We start from the raw sequence: 23,614 nt of genomic DNA on the forward strand, positions 1-23,614 counted from the left end.
ATATGGTCGTATATAAACTACGGGGGAATGATTGAAATAGTTGGTTTTTCTGTTTGAATGGTTTTACACCAAGACATTTTTGGGGTGATTTTAAGCTTGCTGTGTGAGCCAAGTCTGTATGTAGAAGGCCATACTCTGACCTATAATGTTTTAATTTCACAAATTGTGACTTGGATGCAGAGTTGTCTCATTGCACTCATTCCACATTTTCTTTCTGGCTCTATTAGCTACAACAATATCTATATGAGCAAAATACTTCAACAAATCCAGTACAAGAGCTATAAACAAGTTACCTTTCTCAGGTTGTTTATCTCTCCAGCTTGTCTTGGGTGGTCCTCCTTCACTTGGTGCACCTCCGCCTCCTGGAAAACAAAATTCTCTTAAAATTAAGTCTTCTTTATACATACATATATACACTGTTCCTTAATTATACACTTTATAATTACAATGTATATCAAATGTAAAGAACTTGGGGAGAAATTGTCAACAATATATAGTACTGAAGATTTCTTTATTTGTGCTAGTACCAATATTTTTTTATGGATTGAAGAAAACTTTTTGTGGATATTAAATTTCTTTGTTCTGACAAAGTCTGCAAACATTTCTTTTGAAAATTTGTAATTGGTTGAACATTTAAATTCCTGGTTTCCGCGTTCCCATGAAAATTGGTATCCAACGAATATTTGTGAATCAACAGTATAATTAAATATTCTAATATACATATTCGATACATACAAGTTTTTCAACAATCAAGATATAGTAACATACTGAATGCAGCATAAATCAATCAAACAATCAATCAGTAATCATTTGAAAATTCTAATGAACATTAACCATAGGGTTCATAGTGATAGCCAAATTAGACATATTGCATGAATGTGAAGCAGTTTGTTTTCTCACAGTAAAGTCATATATATTAACCTTTTCGCCAAGTATCCTCCCTTTCTTGAGGTGGTGGTCCTCTATCATCACGTGATGGAGGTCCACGGTCTTCTCTAGACCTGTCTGATGGTCTATCTCGGCTTCCCCATCTATCGTCCCTTGAACTGTCACTACCACCACCAAATCTATCGGACTCTCCCCCTCGTCTCCATGGACCTCTTTCTTCTTTGTCATCTCTTGAAGGCCCACGTTCATCTCTGTAACCTCTCTCCTCTCTGATATCCCTTGAAGCAAACCTTGAACCTCTATCATCTCTTGAAGGTCCTCTATCCATGTCTCTTGAAGGACCTCTGTCAAAGTCTCTTGAAGGTCCTCTATCAAAGTCTCTTGAAGGTCCTCTATCAAATTCCCTTGGAGGTGCTCGTTCACTTTCCCTTGGAGGTGCTCGTTCACTGTCCCTTGCTGCAGCTCTATCTCTCCAACTGCCAGCAGGTGGGCCCCCAGCATCTCTTCCCTTATCTCTCCAAGATTCCGCAGGAGGGCCTCTGTCATCTCTATTTCTATCTCTTCCCCATGCATCTCCAGGAGGACCCCTTTCATCCCTCCCTCTATCTCTACCCCAGGCAGACTCCCCTGAAGAAGGAGGACCACGATCCTCACGTCTATCCCTCCAAGCATCACCAGGTGGCCCTCTTTCATCTCTACCTGGTGGTGGTCCTCTGTCGTCTCTGGAAGGTGGTGGCCTCTCATCTCTAGATGGTGTTCCCCTTCCACGCCACCCTTCTCTATCATCTCTAGCAGGTGGTTCATCATCCCTGCAATGAAAAACACAACTATTTCAACTAAGTAATAAAAAATTACTGCTTTCAATACGCTAAATTCAGAAATTATTGCGAATTTGTCATTTAAGACTACAATGCTATTTTAATTTTTGCAAAATTAACACTGAATTTTATTGATTAGAAATCATTCACGACTGTTAATATAGAAGTGTAAAAACATGTTTGTATGATAACTACTTTCATGGAATATCAAAAATGATCATTTCATGTCGTTAAGTTATCATTTAATTTCTGCCCCGTTTCCCACCAAACAATTATGTCAACTGTTTAGCATTAAAAAGGCAAAGCATATTATTTTAGATTACATTCACTTCATGGAATACTAGTTGAAATACTCAGTTAACTATGCAAATAAACCTATCTTATAACTCTTTAGAAATTCTTAACATAAGGACCTGATTTAGCTTTCAATTATAAGCAGCTTTTGCTATTAATTTCAATACTGAAATTTGATCAATTTCATAACTTATTCCAACTGTTGTTAATATAGATATATAAACACATATTTGTAAGATGACTACTTTCATGGAATATCAAAAATGATTATTTCATGTCGTTAAGTTATCATTTAATTTCTGCCCCGTTTCCCACCAAACAATTATGTAAACTGTTCAGCATTTAAAAGGCAAAGCATATTATTTTATAATACCATTACTTCATGAATTATTAGTCAAAGTTCACAATAAAGATATGCACATGAATATATCTTATAAGACTTTTTTTTCAAATCAGAATTAAACATATGTAAACCTTATAATTATAAAACTCTGGCCTTAATTAGAATGTTTATATTTTTTTCCATAATAACAGCAGCTTCCAGAAGCATCATTACAAATTTTCTTCATGCTTCATTTGTAAGATGACTACTTTCATGGAATATCAAAAATGATTATTTCATGTCGTTAAGTTATCATTTAATTTCTGCCCCGTTTCCCACCAAACAATTATGTTAACTGTTCAGCATTTTAAAGGCAAAGCATATTATTATTATTAAAACCGTGGACTAAATTCAACAGAAATTGTGCACATGGTCATCTTTGAGCAGCATCATTGCAAATTTTCTAAACACTACAAACATTTAATGCAGGTGAAACTTGATAAATATTTTTACAGTTATGAAGCTTTTATTATCAAACATTTTAAATCAAGAGCTTGTTTAATGTTTAAAAATTTTTAGAACACCTTTTGTATTTTACCAATATAAATATTATTCTTTCGTCAATTCATAATTTTAACCTTTATATTTCACAGAAGGGCCTATTTTAGTATAAATTTGATTTTAGAAGCTATTTTTTTATTTTTCAAAACTGAAATTTTATAAATTAGCAAACATTCACTTATCATTTTATAGAGACTGCTGTTAATATAAGATATAACAATTTTGTATGATGACTACTTTCATAGAATATCAAAAATGATAATTTCATGTCATTAAGTTATCATTTAATTTCTGCCCCGTTTCCCACCAAACAATTATGTTAACTGTTCAGCATTTAAAAGGCAAAGCATATTATTTTTTAAACCTGGACTAATTTTAACAGATAAAAAATTGTGTACATGAACATATTTCTTTGAATAAAAAACCAACAACTTCCAGAGGCATTATTACAAATTTTCTAAACACTCCAAAACATTAATTTGCATGTGAAACTTTATCAGTATTTTTAGTTATCACCTGTTGATTAACAAGCATTTTTTTTATCAAAAGCTTGTTTAATGTTTAAAATTCACTATAAGAACATTTAACAATACCTACTATCGTACTTATTGAAAAGTTTTTTATTTTTTATTTTTTACAGAAGGGCCTATTTAGTATAAATTTGGTTTTAGCAGCTATTTGTTTATAATTCAAAACTGAAATTTTATTACAGCAATTATCAAAACTTAAACTAACTTCTTATAAAGACTGCTGCTAATATAAGATATAAAACAATTTTGTATGATGACTACTTTCATGTAATATCAAAAATGATTATTTCATGTCGTTAAGTTATCATTTTATTTCTGCCCCGTTTCCCACCAAACAATTATCTAAACTGTTCAGCATTTAAAAGGCAAAGTATATTATTTTACAATATTGTTAATTCATGAAATACTAGAGTTAAAAATCTGTTATAGTTTCTTCTTATGGTGTACTGTTACATTAGTGGGAGAGTCGAGTATTCACAAACATATTTAACCCCACCTTATTCTTTAAGTGTTTGTCCCAAGTTAGGAGCCTGTAGTTTATTGGTAGTCATTGGTTAACGTATTCCATATTTGTTGTTTTAAATTAGGCTTTTAGTTTTCTCAATTGAATTTTTCATATTGTTCAGGTCAGATATTTAATAGGCAACCAAACAGTATGGGTTTTTCTCATTGTTCAAGGCCATACAGTTGTCTAAAATTGTTTATATCCATTTATTTGATTTTAGGTCGACAGTGGTCTGATTGGCAATCATACACCATTACATCTCCTTATTTTTACATTTGTATGAGGACTACTTTCATAGAATATCAAAAATGATTATTTCATGTCGTTAAGTTATCATTTAATTTCTGCCCTGTTTCTACCCTAACAATTATGTTAACTGTTTACCATTTAAAAGGCAAAGCATATTATTATTATTAAAACCGTGGACTAAATTCAACAGAAATTGTGCACATGGTCATCTTTGGGCAGCATCATTACAAATTTTCTAAACACTACAAAACATTTATTGCAGGTGAAACTTGATAAATATTTTTAGTTATGAAGCTTTTATTATCAACCATTTTAAATCAAGAGCTTGTTTAACGTTTAAAACATTTTAGAACACCTTTTGTATTTTACCAATATAAATATTATGCTTTCGTTAATTCATAATTTTAACCTTTATTTTTCACAGAACGGCCTATTTTAGAATAAATTTGATTTTAGAAGCTATTTTTTTATGTTTCAAAACTGAAATTTTGTAAATTATCAAACATTCACTTATCGTTTTATAAAGACTGCTGTTAATATAAGATATAACAATTTTGTATGATGACTACTTTCATGGAATATCAAAAATGATTATTTCATGTCGTTAAGTTATCATTTATTTTCTGCCCCGTTTCCCACCAAACAATAATGTATTTAAACTGTTTAGCATTTAAAAGGCAAAGCATATTATTTTCAAAACCCTGGACTAATTTTAACAGATAAGAAATTGTGTACATGAACATATTTTTTTGCATAGAAACCAACAACTTTCAGAAGCTTAATTACAAATTTTCTAAACACTCAAAAACATTAATTTGCATGTGAAACTTTATCAATATTTTTAAAGTTATGAAGCTTTTTATTCTGTTGATTAGCAAGCATTTTATATCAACAGCTTGTTGAATGTTTAATATTCACTATAAGAACATTTAAGATTATCTTTTGTACTAATTGAAAAGTTATTTTTTTGACTTTTTATTTTTTACAAAAGGGCCTCTTTTAGCTATAAATTTGATTTTAGCAGCTATTTCTTAATAATTCAAAACTGAAATGAAATTTTATTAATTATCAAACTTAGGACTAATTTCTTATATAGACTTCTGTTAATTTAAGATATAAAACAATTTTTTGTATGATGACTACTTTCATGGAATATCAAAAATGATTATTTCATGTCGTTAAGTTATCATTTAATTTCTGCCCCGTTTCCCACCAAACAATTATGTTAACTGTTCAGCATTTTAAAGGCAAAGCATATTATTATTATTAAAACCGTGGACTAAATTCAACAGAAATTGTGCACATGGTCATCTTTGGGCAGCATCATTATAAATTTTCTAAACACTACAAAACATTTATTGCAGGTGAAACTTGATAAATATTTGTACAGTTATGAAGCTTTTATTATCAAGCATTTTAAATCAATAGCTTGTTTCATGTTTCAATTTATTTTAACAACACCTTTTTTATTTTACCAATATAACTATTATTCTTTTAATTGTCATGTCATATTTTTACCCTTTATTTTTTACAGAAGGGCCTATTTTAGTATAAATTTGATTTTAGCAGCTATTATTATTTTTCAAAACTGAAACTTTATAAATTATCAAACATTCACTAACATTTTAAAAAGACTGCTATTGTATGTATGTATGTACTTCGAGATTTCGCCAATATAGACCCCTTGATTGACTGCAAGGGTACAGGGGATCCATGTATACTCCCCAAGGATCAATGGAGATGTGTTCTTTACAATTTTATCCCACAGCCAGAACAATCCCCACCCAACACCGTCGATAGGAGCGTGTAGGACACCGGGAAGTCAGTTATTATGGTGGAGGAAGCAATATTAACATAAGATATAAAACAATTTTGTATGATGACTACTTTCATGGAATATCAAAAATGATTATTTCATGTCGTTAATGATCATTTAATTTCTGCCCCGTTTCCCACCAAACAATTATGTTAACTGTTCAGCATTTAAAAGGCAAAGTATTTTATTTTAGAATACTATTAGTTCATGGAATGCTTCTAGATGCATTATTGCAACATTCATGCTTCAGTGATTTCCTATATAATCAACCAAATTATTACCACAAAAAGCCCCCCTCCCCCCACATCTAATCTTATCTGATGAATTACCTTTGAGGTGGAGCATCAGGATCCCTTTTCCAGCTGTCTGCTCTCTGTTTCTCCCTCTCTCTCCATCCAAGACCCCCACCTGATGGTTTCCATGATCTACCCTCATCTGTAGGAGCCCTGTAAAAAAAAATTACATTTTCATTTTCATGTTCTGAATCGTCTCGGTGCTGATATGGCTCGAGTGATGATACCCACACTGATATGGAACATGCCATGAATTAATTGCTTTATCATATACTTCCGACAATAGTTTTATGTAAGGCAAATAAACAAATGCAATAACTTAACAGTCAAAAACTTTATAAAGAAGTTAAATTATGAATCAAATATACTATAATTGTCCAACAACAGCATCACTACCTCCATATATATTTATGGTAACATTTCCTATAGAGGCATTTTGAAACATTGAAAATTTCGAAGAGTTTTATGATCATTATTACTCCCATGTTTGTTGTACTATAAAATGATTCATAAATGTCATTTGTTAACCCTTTCCTCCATTGAAATTTTTTTTTTTGCATACTTGATTCGCATAGGATTTTTTTGATAAAATGCTGAACTTAAAATTTGAAGTATTAAAGCATTGTGAAAAACAACTATTTCATCAAATAAATTTAAGTCAGATATTCCTATGATATTCCTTTTCATATTGGATACAAACTTTATTAAGTCAACTGCAGACACTTTGTAGTCGAAGTGTTTCAACTGAGGTACTACACAGGCGTCAAAAGGCGTCATTATGGAGTAAAGGGGGTGGCGTCAAAAGGCGTCATTATGGAGGAAAGGTTAACAAGTACTAGCAACACCGCAAGTAACTTGCACGAGAGGCACTTTTATGGGTTTTGTGCAAGAGATGCACCTGATATGGGTTATCAGCCCATTTGGGAAATTATTGCTTGTGTACTTCTGCTCATTACACATATGCAAAAGCTATCATATCAATGCTAAGTATCTGATAAATTGAGTTATCTTATATATTAAAAACAACATATAATATTCCTCCAATATTATGTACTTTATTTGGCATTGTCTATCTAAATAACATTTATAGTCATTTATAAGTTCTGACTAAATATTTTACACAACTCACCCTGCAGGTCTTCCTCCTCCACTACCAAGTTCTTCTCTCCTTCTTTTCTCTCTTTCTTCTATTTCTACCTCTCTTGCTCTCTGTTTGGCAGTCTGTTCCTCCAATTTCCTGATTTTCTCTTTGTATTCTTCTTCCTCCTTTTCTATCCTCTCCTTCTCCATCTGTTCTTTTTCTTCTCTCTCTGAAGTTATACATACATGTATCTTGACATTCGAAATAATAAGAAAACATATCTAAATGATCTGAAACTGCTTTATTTCATCATCTTGCAATTTGATAACTTGACTGCGGTTATTAACAGCAGTTGATTAACATTTTTGACCAGTTTAAGTTTGCTTTGATTAAGCAAATTCCAGAATTTTGAACGAACTGCATTAAGAGGAGAGCAATATTAAGTCAATTCACAGCATATGTAACAACATGTATGTCTTATTCTGATCTGTACAAGGTTTAACTCAACTTAACCTGTCATTACTGCATGAAATAATCATTGACAAATGATCAGTATTGACAACTTATATTCACTGAAATTAAATATTTCATTATTATTGCCACATTATAAGATAATATCAATCAAATATTTGAGAAATAATTTTAACAAACTAATTGTGCATTTGAAGCAAAGGAAAACTTTATACATTTAAATTTGTATAAAAAATATATAAGCAGATGCTAGAAACCCTAGACTTCTGAAGAACTGGTGATTATTTCAATAACCTGACTAACCTCTGAGCAATTCTTCATCTTTAGCTCTCTGTTCAGCTTCTCTCTTTTCCTCAATCCATTTAGTTCTTCTATCTTCCTTTCGTTTTTCTTTCCTGTCTGCCAGTCTCTTTTTTCTTTCTTCAGACATTTTCAAATCAAACTCTTTCACTTTTTGCTTTAAAAAAAACCCAGAATTTACTTATGACATGGTAATACTGTTACTTTCAGGATTTAATGAATGCATATATAAATGATCCCAATCTTATGCAAGAGACAAACTTTTGAGTTATATTCGGGCCATTCCTGCATACGACTTAGTAGACTTTTATTTGTAAAATTAAATATGCAAAGCTTTATTATATCACAATAGTCATCCTGTCACATTTTCTAACATTACATTGCATTTGTAAATTAGCAGGGGCTAGCTTCAGCTGCAGTCAAGATAATTTATATATATGAATCCCCAAACTTTAAACTGTGTAACTGTTCTGCTGTTTTTCATCTAGTGTGGGGAGAAAGGTCAAATCCTTGGTTAACTTGCTCGATAGCTGAACTGTGAAGTCATTATTAGGTAATGTAAACTTCCCTCCTTTTAAAGAAGACTAGTACCGCAAATAACCAATCTATTTGTCTGTAAGACTAAACTACTTCCAAGGGAGGGCAGTATACCTCACCTAATAATGACTTCTGGGTTCAGCTAACAAGCAAGCTAACCAAGGATTCTACCTTTCCCTACACACTCTATTAAATCAGCTGTAACTTTATATCTCTTGTGCTAAAGAGAAGCTGAAGATACCAAACTAAATATCATCAATTACCTTGAACTGCTCCTTCCTCTTTCCTCTCAACATGTTGACAAATTCATCCTTATCCTTCTTCATTCTGCTCAATCTATCCCTCTGTTGTAGGGCATTTTCTCTTTCTTTCTTAACTTTTTCAATCTAAAAAAACAATAATAACACAATATTGCTATTAAAGGAATTAATTACTAGTATAAAATATGAATGCACACACTGGGTTTAACATGTTTAAATATGGTATCCTTCTCAATACAATTTTCCTCTTTATCGATGAAGTTGTTTAATGTACTCAGATATTTATATCTGTCATCAGTGTGATGTCAGGACAGGTCTGTGTGTCATCATCACAGTACATTATCTTTGTTGGTCTTTGGTTCTAAAAAAAACTTTATACCCTTACTATGAAGGACACTAAAGTACTTCCATAGGGTCGACTTTGAGATAATTCTATTTGTAATACATTACTTTGTGTAAAGAACACAGTGGTCAAGTCATCCATATCACTGCCAAATTCAAGACGGTATAAAAACAAAAGTGCTCCGTGTAAAACTGAATAGTCAGTCAAGGTCGTTAAAAAGTTCCATTTGTAAAACAAAAGATAAAGATTAAAAAAAAAGATAATTTTTTTTATGACTTTGGAGAAACTTTTGTTAAGGCTGGACAATTTTTTCAATCATTATGGATTTACATGTATGTTGCTATAAGATGAATTAAGAAGTTTCAAAAGTTAACGCTATCAAAATCATTCCACTTTTTCTTACCCTTTCTTCTTCTTGTTGTTCCCAGAATCCCTTCAACTCTTGACGATCTGAATCATACTGCTTTTTCAACAATGGAATCTCTTCCAGTCTCTTGGCTCTAGCAAAGAAGTCGATCTGTAAGAAATAAAAGCCTGTTCAATGGACATTGTCACAGACAAGTTTGAATCTGATGAAAATTCTGATGGTGTTCAAAAATTAAAATCAAGAAAAGATCATTCAGCATGAAAGAATATGCTTAGTTTTTTTTTCTAGTCAAAAAGACTGCACAAGACTATCATGGTCAATGTTATTAAAACTCCAAGTAGCAGTATGGTATACACTGGTCTGTTATGCCAGAAAAATTGTCCACTGTCAGTCGAAAGACCAGCGGACCTCTTTTCACGTCTGTGAGAGGGGGGGTTTCAGACTTGTACTTAGAAACAGGACAACAACAAGAAAACTTTCAATATATACATAACAGAGGATAATTATCCTTCATCTAATGAAAATACAGATCATGTGCCAAAGCTTTCTAACTATGATCTCACATTGGCAATGCTCCATTTACTTTCTATCTTAAAATTTTTGGGATCCTCTTGTTTTATCATAATAATACACACCTTCACCTTCTTGAAGGCTTAAATACCAATGTCACATGTTAAAACTAACAGATCTCTGTTATCAGATCTGTATAAGAGAAGCTAGGACACAAGGTCTATATGCTTATCAGATTGGGTAAACCTTTGCTATTAAATGTGCTTCTTTATCTAGGTTATAAGGTCTAAACATTTTCTATATCTAGCTCTAGGTTGTCATACAATACCAGAAATACATTGAATATGGTCAACACCCACCTTTTTCTCCTGAGACTTCAATCTTTCATTTAATTCTTTCTTTTCTTTTTCAAGCTGTTCAACCTGTTTAGCCATAATGTCTTCAATGTCTAAAGTGCCAATATCCTGAAAACAAATTTATACTAATTATTTTACTACTGTAAAACTCTCTTGAAATTAATTTTCAAAACGACACAGAAGATCTAGTATCTTCTATATTTTCAACATAACATAGTCAAAGAATGCCCTCGATGGTCTTCTGTTCACTTAAGAGTTAAGGAAGTCGTAGTTTCAAACCAAAGACTTTATAATTGGTATATGCTGGCTGCTTCTGCACACAACATTAAGGTGTAAGAACAGTCTGGTAGGCTAGTATTCAGAATATTAGTTCTGGCTAGTTATGTGTCTTCTTGCGAACTGTTTTCTTGTGACTACCATATTCATTTTGATTATTTAGTACTTGAATTAGTTTAAACACCAATCTTTATATAATTACTTTTCATTGCATAATTTGTATCAGGTTCAAACAGATTTTAAAAAGCCTAATAAATTAAATCAAACATAAGTAACTTTCATCCCCCAAAAACAATTCTGCCATGTTCAGCAGGGATTGAAGTTAAGGTTTTTGCAATGGAAGCTCACAGCTTAAATTTTGAAGCCAATATATATTGTTTTATAGAAGAAAAGCAGAAACTTTAGGAGCCCACACTAAATTTAAGGGGCCATTGGCAAGTGAGCCCCCTTGCTAATTTCAAACCCTGTTAAGTCTTACATCTTCATCCATGTTTTGCAACACTTTAGCACCAAGTTCAGTTTTCCTCAGTTGCTCTATTCTTTCCTGTGCATGTTTCTTCTGCATTTCTTTATGTTCCTCAACCTTCCTTTGTCTCTCTCTCTCCTTAGCTTCACGTTCAAGTCTAGCCATTTCAGCATCATACGCTTTCTTCTTCTGTTCTTCTTGTTGCTCCATTTCTTCTTTTTCCTGTATTTTAAAAAACAGTGATAATCAACTTTAATTTTTTATTCAGCTTTCAAATTAATACATATTTCACTTATTCATTAAGATCTTTCAAATAAATAGTCAATCGTAATTCAATGTTTTTTTTCTGGATTTTTTTAAACAAGATTAAGAGCATATATAACAGTTTCTGATAAGTTTTCTGTACTGCATTACTGAGAAGTTTTTTAATCTTTTAAACCTATATCCTTTCAAATTCAAGACGATTCATAAATATGATAAATAACAACTAAGTTTGAGAATTACAAACCCTCTGATCATTCATGTGTTCCAACTGTTCTTTCCTCTGTTCAATGATGTTTCTTCTCTGGAGAACATTGACATGATCTTTCTTGGCAGTCATTCTGTAGCTGTTAGCTATCTTTACTCTTAACTCATCTCTGATAGACTGAAAAATACATACAATGATCAGATAGAGTCATTATGTAGCTGTTAGCTATCTTTACTCTTAACTCATCTCGGATAGACTGAAAAAATACATACAATGACCAGATATTTTTTTTTATTTTGAAGCCAATTCAGTGAGCGTCAGATCAGTTTTCTGTAATATAAATTCTGTAGCAACTGTAGTAGATATATATTATAAAACCAACATTTGATTGTTATTTACTGGACAATTTCCTTGTTTTTTCAACAAACTAATCTACAGGGATGCCTTATCAAATTCTGTAGATAAGTGGGGTTTTTTAACACCATTTCGTGAATTAAACTTGTTTATAAGGATGGAGAAAGAATACATACAATTTATTTGTTTTCCCCATTTTCCCCTTTTTTAACCCTTCCGCCGATGAGTCCCAGTTTACCGGGATTCACGCTTCAGACAGCTGACGATGAGTCCCGTTTTTCTGGGATCGGAATACCTCTTTTATGTTTCCCACTTTAAACAGTGCAAACATGAGTTATCTTTCTTTGGTGATACTCGGATGAAAGTGTAAACATGGCGCTTCCCTTTGTTGAAAACCGTGTCAAAATCAGAGGAAATTTACGGAATTTACGAGATTTTGAAATGAGGGAACATTTCTTTTAAAAGAATTGAAGCCAAACTAGTATACTTTTTGACATAAAATGTCGTTTTATGTACAAAACACTTGGAATGGACATCGTTCAGTGTGAGGAATTTGTACAGCCTCATAAATTTTTTCAAAATTTTGCCGTTTTGGGTTAAAAACTAGAGGCTCTAAAGAGCCTGTGTCGCTCACCTTGGTCTATGTGCATATTAAACAAAGGACACAAATGGATTCATGACAAAATTGTATTTTGGTGATGGTGATGTGTTTGAAGTTCTTACTTTACTGAACGATTTTGCTTCTTACAATTATATCTATCATGAACTTTGCCCATTAGTAACAGAGAACTATATTTGGTAAAAATTTACATAAATTTACCAAATTAATGAAAATTGTTAAAAATTGACTATAAAGGGCAATAACTCCTTAAGGGGTCAATTGACCATTTAGGTCATATTGACTTATTTGTAGATCTTACTTTGCTGAACATTATTGCTGTTTACAGTTTATCGCTATCTATAATAGTATTCAAGATAACCAAAAACGGCAAAATTTCTTTAAAAATTACCAATTGGAGGGCAGCAACCCAACAACCAGTTGTCCAATTCATCTGAAAAATTCAGGGCAGATAGATATTGACTTGATTAACAATTTAACTTCTTGTCAGATTTGCTCTAGATGCTTTGGTTTCATAGTTATAAGCAAAAAACTGCATTTTACCCCTATGTTCTATTTTTAGCCGTGGCGGCCATCTTGGTTGAATGGCCAGGTCATCGGACACATTTTTCAAACTAGATACCCCAAAGATGATTGTGGCCTAGTAGTTTCAGTGGAGATTTTGTAAAAGATTACTTAGATTTATGAAAAATGGTTAAAGATTGACTATAAAGGGCAATAACTCCTAAACGGGTCAACTGACCATTTTGGTCATGTTGACTTATTTGTAGATCTTACTTTGCTGAACATTATTGCTGTTTACAATTTATCTCTATCTATAATAATATTCAAGATAATAACCAAAAACAGCAAAATTTCCTCAAAATTACCAATTCAGGGGCAGCAACCCAACAACCGATTGACCGATTCATCTGAAAATTTCAGGGCAGATAGTTCTTGACCTGATAAACATTTTTATCCCATGTCAGATTTCCTCAAAATGCTTTGGTTTTTGAGTTATAAGCCAAAAACTGCATTTTACCCCTATGTTCTATTTTTAGCGGTGGCGGCCATCTTGGTTGGTTGACCAGGTCACGCCACACATTTTTTAAACTAGATACCCCAAAGATGATTGTGGCCAAGTTTGGATTAATTTGGCCAAGCAGTTTCAGAGGAGAAGATTTTTGTAAAAGATTACTTTAATTTACGAAAAATGGTTTAAAATTGACTATAAAGGGCAATAACTCCTAAACGGGTCAACTGACCATTTTGGTCATGTTGACTTATTTGTAGATCTTACTTTGCTGAACATTATTGCTGTTTACAGTTTATCTCTATCTATAATAATATTCAAGATAATAACCAAAAACAGCAAAATTTCCTCAAAATTACCAATTCAGGGGCAGCAACCCAACAACCGATTGACCGATTCATCTGAAAATTTTAGGGCAGATAGATCTTGACCTGATAAACATTTTTATCCCATGTCAGATTTCCTCAAAATGCTTTGGTTTTTGAGTTATAAGCCAAAAACTGCATTTTACCCCTTTGTTCTATTTTTAGCCGTGGCGGCCATCTTGGTTGGTTGACCAGGTCACGCCACACATTTTTTAAACTAGATACCCCAAAGATGATTGTGGCCAAGTTTGGATTAATTTGGCCAAGTAGTTTCAGAGGAGAAGATTTTTGTAAGAGATTACTTTAAGTAACGAAAAATGGTTAAAAATTGACTATAAAGGGCAATAACTCCTAAACGGGTCAACTGACCATTTTGGTCATGTTGACTTATTTGTAGATCTTACTTTGCTGAACATTATTGCTGTTTACAGTTTATCTCTAACTATAATAATATTCAAGATAATAACCAAAAACAGCAAAATTTCTTCAAAATTACCAATTCAGGGGCAGCAACCCAACAACCGATTGACCGATTCATCTGAAAATTTCAGGGCAGATAGATCTTGACCTGATAAACATTTTTATCTCATGTCAGATTTGCTCTAAATGCTTTGGTTTTTGAGTTATAAGCCAAAAACTGCATTTTACCCCTATGTTCTATTTTTAGCCGTGGCGGCCATCTTGGTTGGTTGACCGGGTCACGCCACACATTTTTTAAACTAGATACCCCAATGATGATTGTGGCCAAGTTTGGTTTGATTTGGCCCAGTAGTTTCAGAGGAGAAGATTTTTGTAAAAGTTAACGACGACGGACGACGACGGACGCCAAGTGATGAGAAAAGCTCACTTGGCCCTTCGGGCCAGGTGAGCTAAAAATACGATTTGGGGTCAAAGAGCATAATTTGAGAATTTTCACCAAATTAATGCAGAAAATTAGAAAATTTGAATATTTATATATAAACATAACTGTGAACATGATGTTAGTGAATGAAATAAATACACAAATAACTACAAACAAGTTTTTATTGGCATTTATTATGAAGATCTCCCACTTGAGTAATAGTAGCCAGGGAAGCCATCGTCTCAGAGTAGCTTCTGTCTGAGCAGCAATCCGTGAAAGGGTTAATATAAAATATAAAGCATGCTGTGATTGTTAAAAAAAATTGTCAACTTCGCAGGTGGCACATTTGAATTAAACAGGAAAGTTTAAGCTGATATGGCAGATACATACCTGTCTATCTTCAGGCTGAATGAGTGTCATAGCTTTATGTAAACAGCGGGACATTGATGTCAACTGGTTCCTGATCTGTTCACTGGGCATGCTCTGTATGTAAGGTCCTTCTGGAACATCTTCCTTTTGAGCTACCATCAAGTCAGTACCAAAGCTTAATGATTTACTTCTGTGGTCAATTCTCACCTAGATAATACAAACATAGCAAGCATTAGTAATTGTATTATAAAAACAAATCCATCTTTCATCTAATTGTTGCCCAATGTTAATGACATTCAACACAATTTGCCTCAAATTTCATGAACACATCATTAATCCTTTGATTTGCAGTTAGGTCAAGTCATTTGAGGTGTAGATGGAAAACATAAGAGTTATGCCAGTTACTTGTCACAAAATTAAAAGAAATCTGAACTTGCAGTTTGGTCAAGTCATTTGAGCATTTGTTAAGGTGTAGATGGAAAACATAAGAGTAAGGTCATTTACTTGTCCCAACATTAAAAGAAATCTGAACATGATGTACAGGATGTCACAATAACATCTGTGTATTAACCTTCTGATATAGATGCTAACCCCCTTTTTGACACAATCAGTAACAAACTATCAAATTTTCAGTATTTTTGAAAAGTTTTCAGTAATCATTCATATAAAACTTGCATTTACCAATAAAAATTACTGACGAGTGGTTGCAAAATGATGTGCACTAAAATTTGTCGTTCAACATGTTGTCTGTAGCTTGTATTCCATTCATTATTGTTCAGATATTCTCGACTCGCACATTTTCGTTTTGTCAAGGAGAAGTAGAGAAAGGGGGAAAGCTACTTCCTTTGCCTCTTCGGAAGTCAGTTAGTTCGCAACAATAGGTTGATATCTCCCGAGAAACCGGAAGCATTACATTAGCGATTTCTAAATACCGGACCAGGACGGAAAAGTAATGATAAAAATCTGTGCTTTACAAAATTGAACAGCAATGATTGGGAATATGTATCTATTCGACTTTGACCGTAATAGCGTAGTTTTTATCACAATATCGGAAAAACTACTGAAAAATCGTAATTGTTGGCATTTATGTTCATTCTATATTTTATGAGCCTTAATACATTAAGTTATGATTTTTTTTTACTTTATTGGATAATACTTTACCTGGAGTTCTAATGTTAATGCTGTTTCTACAATCAACCTCTCAAGTCTAAATTTGGATGAAAATGGCACCAGTGCTGCAAGTCTTGAGAATTCAATTGTCTGGTATACTTGTGACACCTGCAATTATAATTTCGTTAGATGTATAGTCCAATAAATATCTAAGCATTGCATATCAAAGATAATTTTATACACATACAATAATACAATACTTGTCAAATGAAGTATCTTTTGAGAATTTAACAATATAAATCCTCAGGGAGACAAATCATCCGAGTTTATATCTGCCCCGTTTGACACCAAACAGCAACAAGATGCTATATAGCAACGCCAAGGCAATTATCATTTTTTATATTTAATATTAACAATGACCACCTATATAAATTCAAATTTTGTACACAATTGCAGCAGCATTCCTTCCTCGCCCTGTAATATGAGCATTAAACCCTTGATTTGAACTGATAATTCAATGTATACTGTAAATTCAGAATGATTGCCAGGTATTTGTCATTGCAAATAATGGTTGTGTGAATATTGCAATAAAAAGAACTCTCATTACAAAATCAGACACATATTTAAGTGCGCAATTTTTCCTATAATCAAATCAATCAAAATGTCCTAAAATGTGACATTTCCCAGAATGCATCATCATTTCTGTATGGATCAATTACTGTATTAAGTATTTTACCTGTTTCAGCACTCTTGTGATGACAATTTCTTCCAGAGAGTTGAGGTATTGATTAAGATCATCATTCTGGTTAATGAACTCCATTGAAGACTTGACTCTTTCGTGCAGTTTTAGAGGATGAAATTCGACCTCTAACCACTGATATAAGTTCTGCAACTCAGGGCTGACATACTGGAGAACATTGTACTTTACCTAAAACAAAACAAAAATTGAATGTAAAAGATTAAATCACTGCTGAGCTAAACTATTCTGCATAATCTTCCAAATAAATATGAAAATCATAAAAGATTTATTATTGTTTATACTAATATATAGAATATATTTTGTCAATAACTACTTTCTTGAAACCTCAAATAAAACCAAGATATAAAGTCATTACCTGCTCCATTTGACACCAAACAATAATATTTGTTTAGCAACGTAAAACGTAAAAAAACCTATTTATCTATTATAAATCACATACTTTTGAATGCAGTTCAATATTCAACAAAAAACATGGACCAACTTCATATAAATCTTATTTACATAAATGGAAGTGGTTCTTAAAAGGTTAATGCAAATAAAATATTGTCAAATAATCAGCAATTGAGACATCAACAATTTATAATATTATCATATTGTCAAATAAACTACATTTGGAGACACCAACATTGAAATCCCAAGTAGACAAGTTATTCATTTAATATCTGCCCCGTTTGACACCAAACAGTAACAAAATACAGTCTAGCAACGCCAAGGCAACATACTTAAAGTAAGCACTCTAAAGCAACTGGTCACGTACTACAGATTTATAACAATATCATATTGTCAAATAAACTACATTTGGAGACACCAACATTGAAATCCCAAGTAGACAAGTTATTCATTTAATATCTGCCCCGTTTGACACCAAACAGTAACAAAATACAGTCTAGCAACGCCAAGGCAACATACTTAAAGTAAGCACTCTAAAGCAACTGGTCACGTAATACAGATTTATAACAATATCATATTGTCAAATAAACTACATTTGGAGACACCAACATTGAAATCCCAAGTAGACAAGTTATTCATTTAATATCTGCCCCGTTTGACACCAAACAGTAACAAAATACAGTCTAGCAACGCCAAGGCAACATTACCAACTAAAGCAAACAAATGAAAGTGGCCACTTAACACAGATTTATAACAATATCATATTGTCAAATAAACTACATTTGGAGACATCAACATTGAAATCCCAAGTAGACAAGTTATTCCATTTAATATCTGCCTTGTTTGACACCTTACAGTAATAAAATACAATCTAGCAACGCCAAGGCAACATACTTAAAGTAAGCACTCTAAAGCAACTGGTCACGTAATACAGATTTATAACAATATCATATTGTCAAATAAACTACATTTGGAGACACCAACAATGAAATCCCAAGTAGACAAGTTATTCATTTAATTTCTGCCCCGTTTGACACCAAACAGTAATAAAGTACAGTCTAGCAACGCCAAGGCAACATTACCAACTAAAGCAAACAAATGAAAGTGGTCACTTAACACAGATTTATAACAATATCATATTGTCAAATAAACTACATTTGGAGACATCAACATTGAAATCCCAAGTAGACAAGTTATTCCATTTAATATCTGCCTTGTTTGACACCAAACAGTAATAAAATACAATCTAGCAACGCCAAGGCAACATACTTAAAGAAAGCACTCTAAAGCAGCTGGTCACTTAATACAGATTTATAACAATATCATAATGTCAAATAAACTACATTTGGAGACACCAACATTGAAATCCCAAGTAGACAAGTTATTTATTTAATATCTGCCCCGTTTGACACCAAACAGTAACAAAATACAGTCTAGCAACGCCAAGGCAACATACTTAAAGTAAGCACTCTAAAGCAACTGGTCACGTAATACAGATTTATAACAATATCATATTGTCAAATAAACTACATTTGGAGACACCAACAATGAAATCCCAAGTAGACAAGTTATTCATTTAATATCTGCCCCGTTTGACACCAAACAGTAACAAAATACAGTCTAGCAACGCCAAGGCAACATTACAATCTCAAGCACACAAATGAAAGTGGTCACTTAACACAGATTTATAACAATATCATATTGTCAAATAAACTATATTTGGAGACACCAACAATGAAATCCCAAGTAGACAAGTTATTCATTTAATATCTGCCCCGTTTGACACCAAACAGTAACAAAATACAGTCTAGCAACGCCAAGGCAACATGCTAATCTTAAACACACTTTAATATGAGCTGGTCATTGAACATAGATTCATAACAATATCATATTGTCAAATAAACTACATTTGAAGACACCAACAATGAAATCCCAAGTAGACAAGTTATTTATTTAATTTCTGCCCCGTTTGACACCAAACAGTAATAAAGTACAGTCTAGCAACGCCAAGGCAACATTACCAACTAAAGCAAACAAATGAAAGTGGCCACTTAACACAGATTCATAACAATATCATATTGTCAAATAAACTACATTTGGAGACACCAACAATGAAATCCCAAGTAGACAAGTTATTCATTTAATATCTGCCCCGTTTGACACCAAACAGTATTAAAGTACAGTCTAGCAACGCCAAGGCAATTTTACCAACTTAAGCACACAAATGAAAGGTCACCTAACAGATTTATAACAATATCATATTGTCAAATAAACAACATTTGGAGACACCAACAATGAAATCCCAAGTAGACAAGTTATTCATTTAATATCTGCCCCGTTTGACACCAAACAGTAACAAAATACAGTCTAGCAACGCCAAGGCAACATTACCAACTAAAGCAAACAAATGAAAGGTCACCTAACAGATTTATAACAATATCATATTGTCAAATAAACAACATTTGGAGACACCAACAATGAAATCCCAAGTAGACAAGTTATTCATTTAATATCTGCCCCGTTTGACACCAAACAGTAATAAAGTACAGTCTAGCAACGCCAAGGCAATAACATGCCTATGTTGAAACAATTCAAGAAGACAAAATAATCAAAGTATAGATAAATCTGACATTCCTCTATATATATATATGACATTAAGTAGAAATAGATATATCTTTTAGCTATTGGAAACAATTACATTACATTAAATTGTGCATTAAACATGTTAAATTAAAGCATATTTTACTCATCCATGTCTATGGAGTCGAAATAAGTTGAGCATGACAAAAGGACAAGTTAATAACAATTAGATTAAGTAGCACAATATTAACTGAGTCACCGATTACCATGAATGTGCTTTATTTGTTGTGGCCACAATTCAATCCACTTTTCCGTGTCAGATAATGAAATACATGTTACATGACTGAATCTCCATGATTATAAAATCAGTGCAACATGACTGAATAAGACCATATATATACTTGTAATGAGCACCATGACAGATGCCACAAGAGGAGCCAGATCTTCTTTCCCTCAACTGAACTTGGGTTTCATATTCATCATACCTTCAATTAGCTTTCCGTCATTTTTTTCATAATTACAAAATAAAACAGTAAAATTCACATACTGATGGTCATACTTCCCTTCCATCTTTAACACTAATATTTTATTATAATTTATATATATATTATAGCAGATTATATAAATTCAAAATAAATGAAATGTTCTGTCAAATAATACCATTTGAGAAATCAACAATGAAATCCCAAGTAGAAAGTTATTTATTTTAATATCTGCCCTGTTTGACACCAAACAGCAATAAAATACAGTTTAGCAACGCCAAGGCAATAACCTTATACACAGCTTTCATGATTTAATGCCAATGTAAATAAAATATCATTGGTAAAGTAACATTTTCTTGAAAACCTCAACACACCATATTAGTTTAATAAAATATGATGACCGATTGATTTTCAGGCTTGTTAATTAATTTTTGTTTATAGTGATGACTATGTGTTTACAATTTCCTTATAATTACTATTGTCAAGATTTTGACATAATTTAGATAATAAATAAGTTTGCTCCTCCAAGAATTTTAGAGTATACCACCCATTAACATTAAAGAAATGACACATTTTAAGGTCAACTATAAACCTTGCAAAGCCAATGATATAAACTATACACTCAGTGAAGCAAGGCAAAGGCGAATTGTATGTTAAGCAACACACCAAAGATAGATATTCATGATGTAACATAACAGGATTTTCAGGTTAAAGGTAAAATAATTACATAAACCATTTGGCTTCTGTTACAATTCTTTTTAAATCAAACTTACTAAGTCCTTAATAAGAGCTGTTCTCTTTGGTGGGTTTTGTAACATCAAGAGTTGAGCTAAGCGTCTTTGTTTTTCCATTGTTCCCTCGTCACTTTCTAAAAGCTGATCAATTGCATTTCTAGAGGCAGGTATAGGTATGGCCAGCGTAGCACAGAGTACTCGTGATGCCATTCTACAATGAAAGATCATACATATACAGCAAATCCTTTGATGCGTAAATAATGCAGAGTAAAACTTTAAACAAAATATGGGATAATATGATTGTTTCTTGCATGTTTATCGCAGAAAATGAACTTTTTTGACCAAATGAACTCGAAATATTCCAGTAATGTACCAGCTTCAGACACCTTGATCAGAGCTTTAGCAAATCTTTGATTGGATTATCGATTTTAACTTTTAAGAAAATTATTTCTAATTGGATAAGAAATGAAAACTTCCAATCTTAAACATTATTATATCATTATGAAATATTATAGTCCAAATTACATAACTTTCAAATAATAAAATAAATATATTGTCAGATTAGCAATATCATTGAAATATCAACAACTGAAATCCCAAGAAGAAATGCAATAATTTTTATATCTGCCCTGTTTTACACCAAAACAGTAATGAAATACAGTCTAGCAACTCCAAGGCAACAAACTTGTACAGTCTTCAAAATATTTACCATAAGCCCTACATACCAGACACTTTATAAGAGTGTATATCTGATTTGAGAAGAATTGAAAACATCCTTTCTCTATAACAAGCAAAGTGAAAATTGATTACTCTTACTGTGAATAAAAATTCATTTCATGCTTTGGCTTTTGGGATTAGAAATCCAAGAATGGTGAGTTTAACTTTTCTTCGGCTCAATTCATCCTAACGAGTTGAAAAGCTTCTATAAAACATCAATAGAAGCTTTCAAATCATTAGGTTTCACAATGCATGGACGTGAATTGAGCAATAAAAAATAGACTGGTACTCTAAATACCTTAAATTCAGAAATTATAGCGAAAAATGTGACAGGGTTATAATCGCAATAATTTAAACTCACATATAGAATTTATTTATATAAATTAAACAGGATTTGTCTCAATATTACAAAATTTTAAAACACAAATTAGTCAAAAATGACAAAATCACAATAGTAAATACTCAATAATTTCTGAATTAACAGAAAACAGTACAATCTTAGAACATACTTCTGTAATTCCTCTGGTGACAAATTCTTCCTCTGTTCCCTTGACAAATGGAACATTCTGTGAAGTGTTGATGCATGGAATAACTGGTTACCAGATTTCCAAAAGACTAAACCTAATTTCTGGTAATAGTTGGCCATCAGTGAAGGTTTTGGAGGCTTCTTTGACAAACCAATCAACCCATGGATGTCTTCAACTGCCTTGAAAGCTTCCTGTAAAACAAAATGGAAATTTTAAATACAACACTTTGAAACAAATGAACGTTTAACCATATTCGACATAAAATGTACAGAAAATTTATTTCATTAAACATCAGGAAAAAAGAAAGTTAAGACAGCACTCAAAATTTTCTGAAAAACAATATCTTTGGCATGAACAGATGACTTTTTTCATCATCCCCTGCCAATCAAAAAATATTGTAGAAGAAGTCATATTTTTTCATGGACTAAACTTTTGAACACTGAAACAACAAAATGATACTCACAACAAAGGAATTTGGGTTTATACATTAAACCAAAGATACATTAAAGGATAGTTTGTTCTTTATAATGCAACAATTTATTATACAAATGTGAAAATGCAGAAACTTGAAAATGAGGAAAACATCAATATGTTGTAATTTGTCTTTTACCTTCAGATAAGAAGCATTAAAGACATTATTATATAGTGTATATTGCATGTTTTAACAAACATCTGGAAAAAAAATTACTCACTTGCCAAAGTTCCATGTTGATAGCATTATCTAACTGAACCAATCTTGTTTCTAGATGCATGGCCTGGGAGTCTGGGTTGTTAAGGTTTATAGCTGTCTGCTGGTGCTGATGCTTGTGAACCAAGCTCAAGTGAGTTCTAAGCTACAATTGATAGAAACAAATGCCACGGTTTAAACAAGTAATATACATGTATGTGTAGAAGAGTTCTAATTTCTGGTATCAGAAAACAAACACCATATGCAATTCCCCAAAGTATGTATGCATTTAAATAGGACTGTACACATATATATGTATATAGGACAAAAAGTCTATGGAGTGACTAAATTGCCTCACAATTTCTAATGAGGGTT

The 23,614-nt window shown here is 32.4% G+C and overlaps 1 protein-coding gene across 1 annotated transcript in view; it reads right to left on the reverse strand.

Moving 5' to 3' along the window:
* The window catches only part of LOC134716186 (eukaryotic translation initiation factor 3 subunit A-like), a 31,852-nt gene that overhangs the window by 3,823 nt on the left and 4,415 nt on the right, over window positions 1-23,614 (reverse strand). The window contains exons 6-21 of the mRNA XM_063579016.1: window positions 23,265-23,405; window positions 22,555-22,763; window positions 21,368-21,539; window positions 17,119-17,310; window positions 16,434-16,550; window positions 15,294-15,479; window positions 11,752-11,889; window positions 11,256-11,465; window positions 10,505-10,609; window positions 9,672-9,785; window positions 8,929-9,051; window positions 8,132-8,285; window positions 7,406-7,586; window positions 6,313-6,429; window positions 922-1,697; window positions 294-362 (exon numbers count right to left, since the gene is read on the reverse strand). Coding sequence (XP_063435086.1) covers window positions 294-362; window positions 922-1,697; window positions 6,313-6,429; window positions 7,406-7,586; window positions 8,132-8,285; window positions 8,929-9,051; window positions 9,672-9,785; window positions 10,505-10,609; window positions 11,256-11,465; window positions 11,752-11,889; window positions 15,294-15,479; window positions 16,434-16,550; window positions 17,119-17,310; window positions 21,368-21,539; window positions 22,555-22,763; window positions 23,265-23,405 — 3,004 coding nt within the window. The remainder of the gene's footprint in view (window positions 1-293; window positions 363-921; window positions 1,698-6,312; window positions 6,430-7,405; window positions 7,587-8,131; window positions 8,286-8,928; window positions 9,052-9,671; window positions 9,786-10,504; window positions 10,610-11,255; window positions 11,466-11,751; window positions 11,890-15,293; window positions 15,480-16,433; window positions 16,551-17,118; window positions 17,311-21,367; window positions 21,540-22,554; window positions 22,764-23,264; window positions 23,406-23,614) is intronic.

Source organism: Mytilus trossulus, chromosome 4, assembly GCF_036588685.1.
Source record: "Mytilus trossulus isolate FHL-02 chromosome 4, PNRI_Mtr1.1.1.hap1, whole genome shotgun sequence".
NCBI lineage: Eukaryota > Metazoa > Mollusca > Bivalvia > Mytilida > Mytilidae > Mytilus > Mytilus trossulus.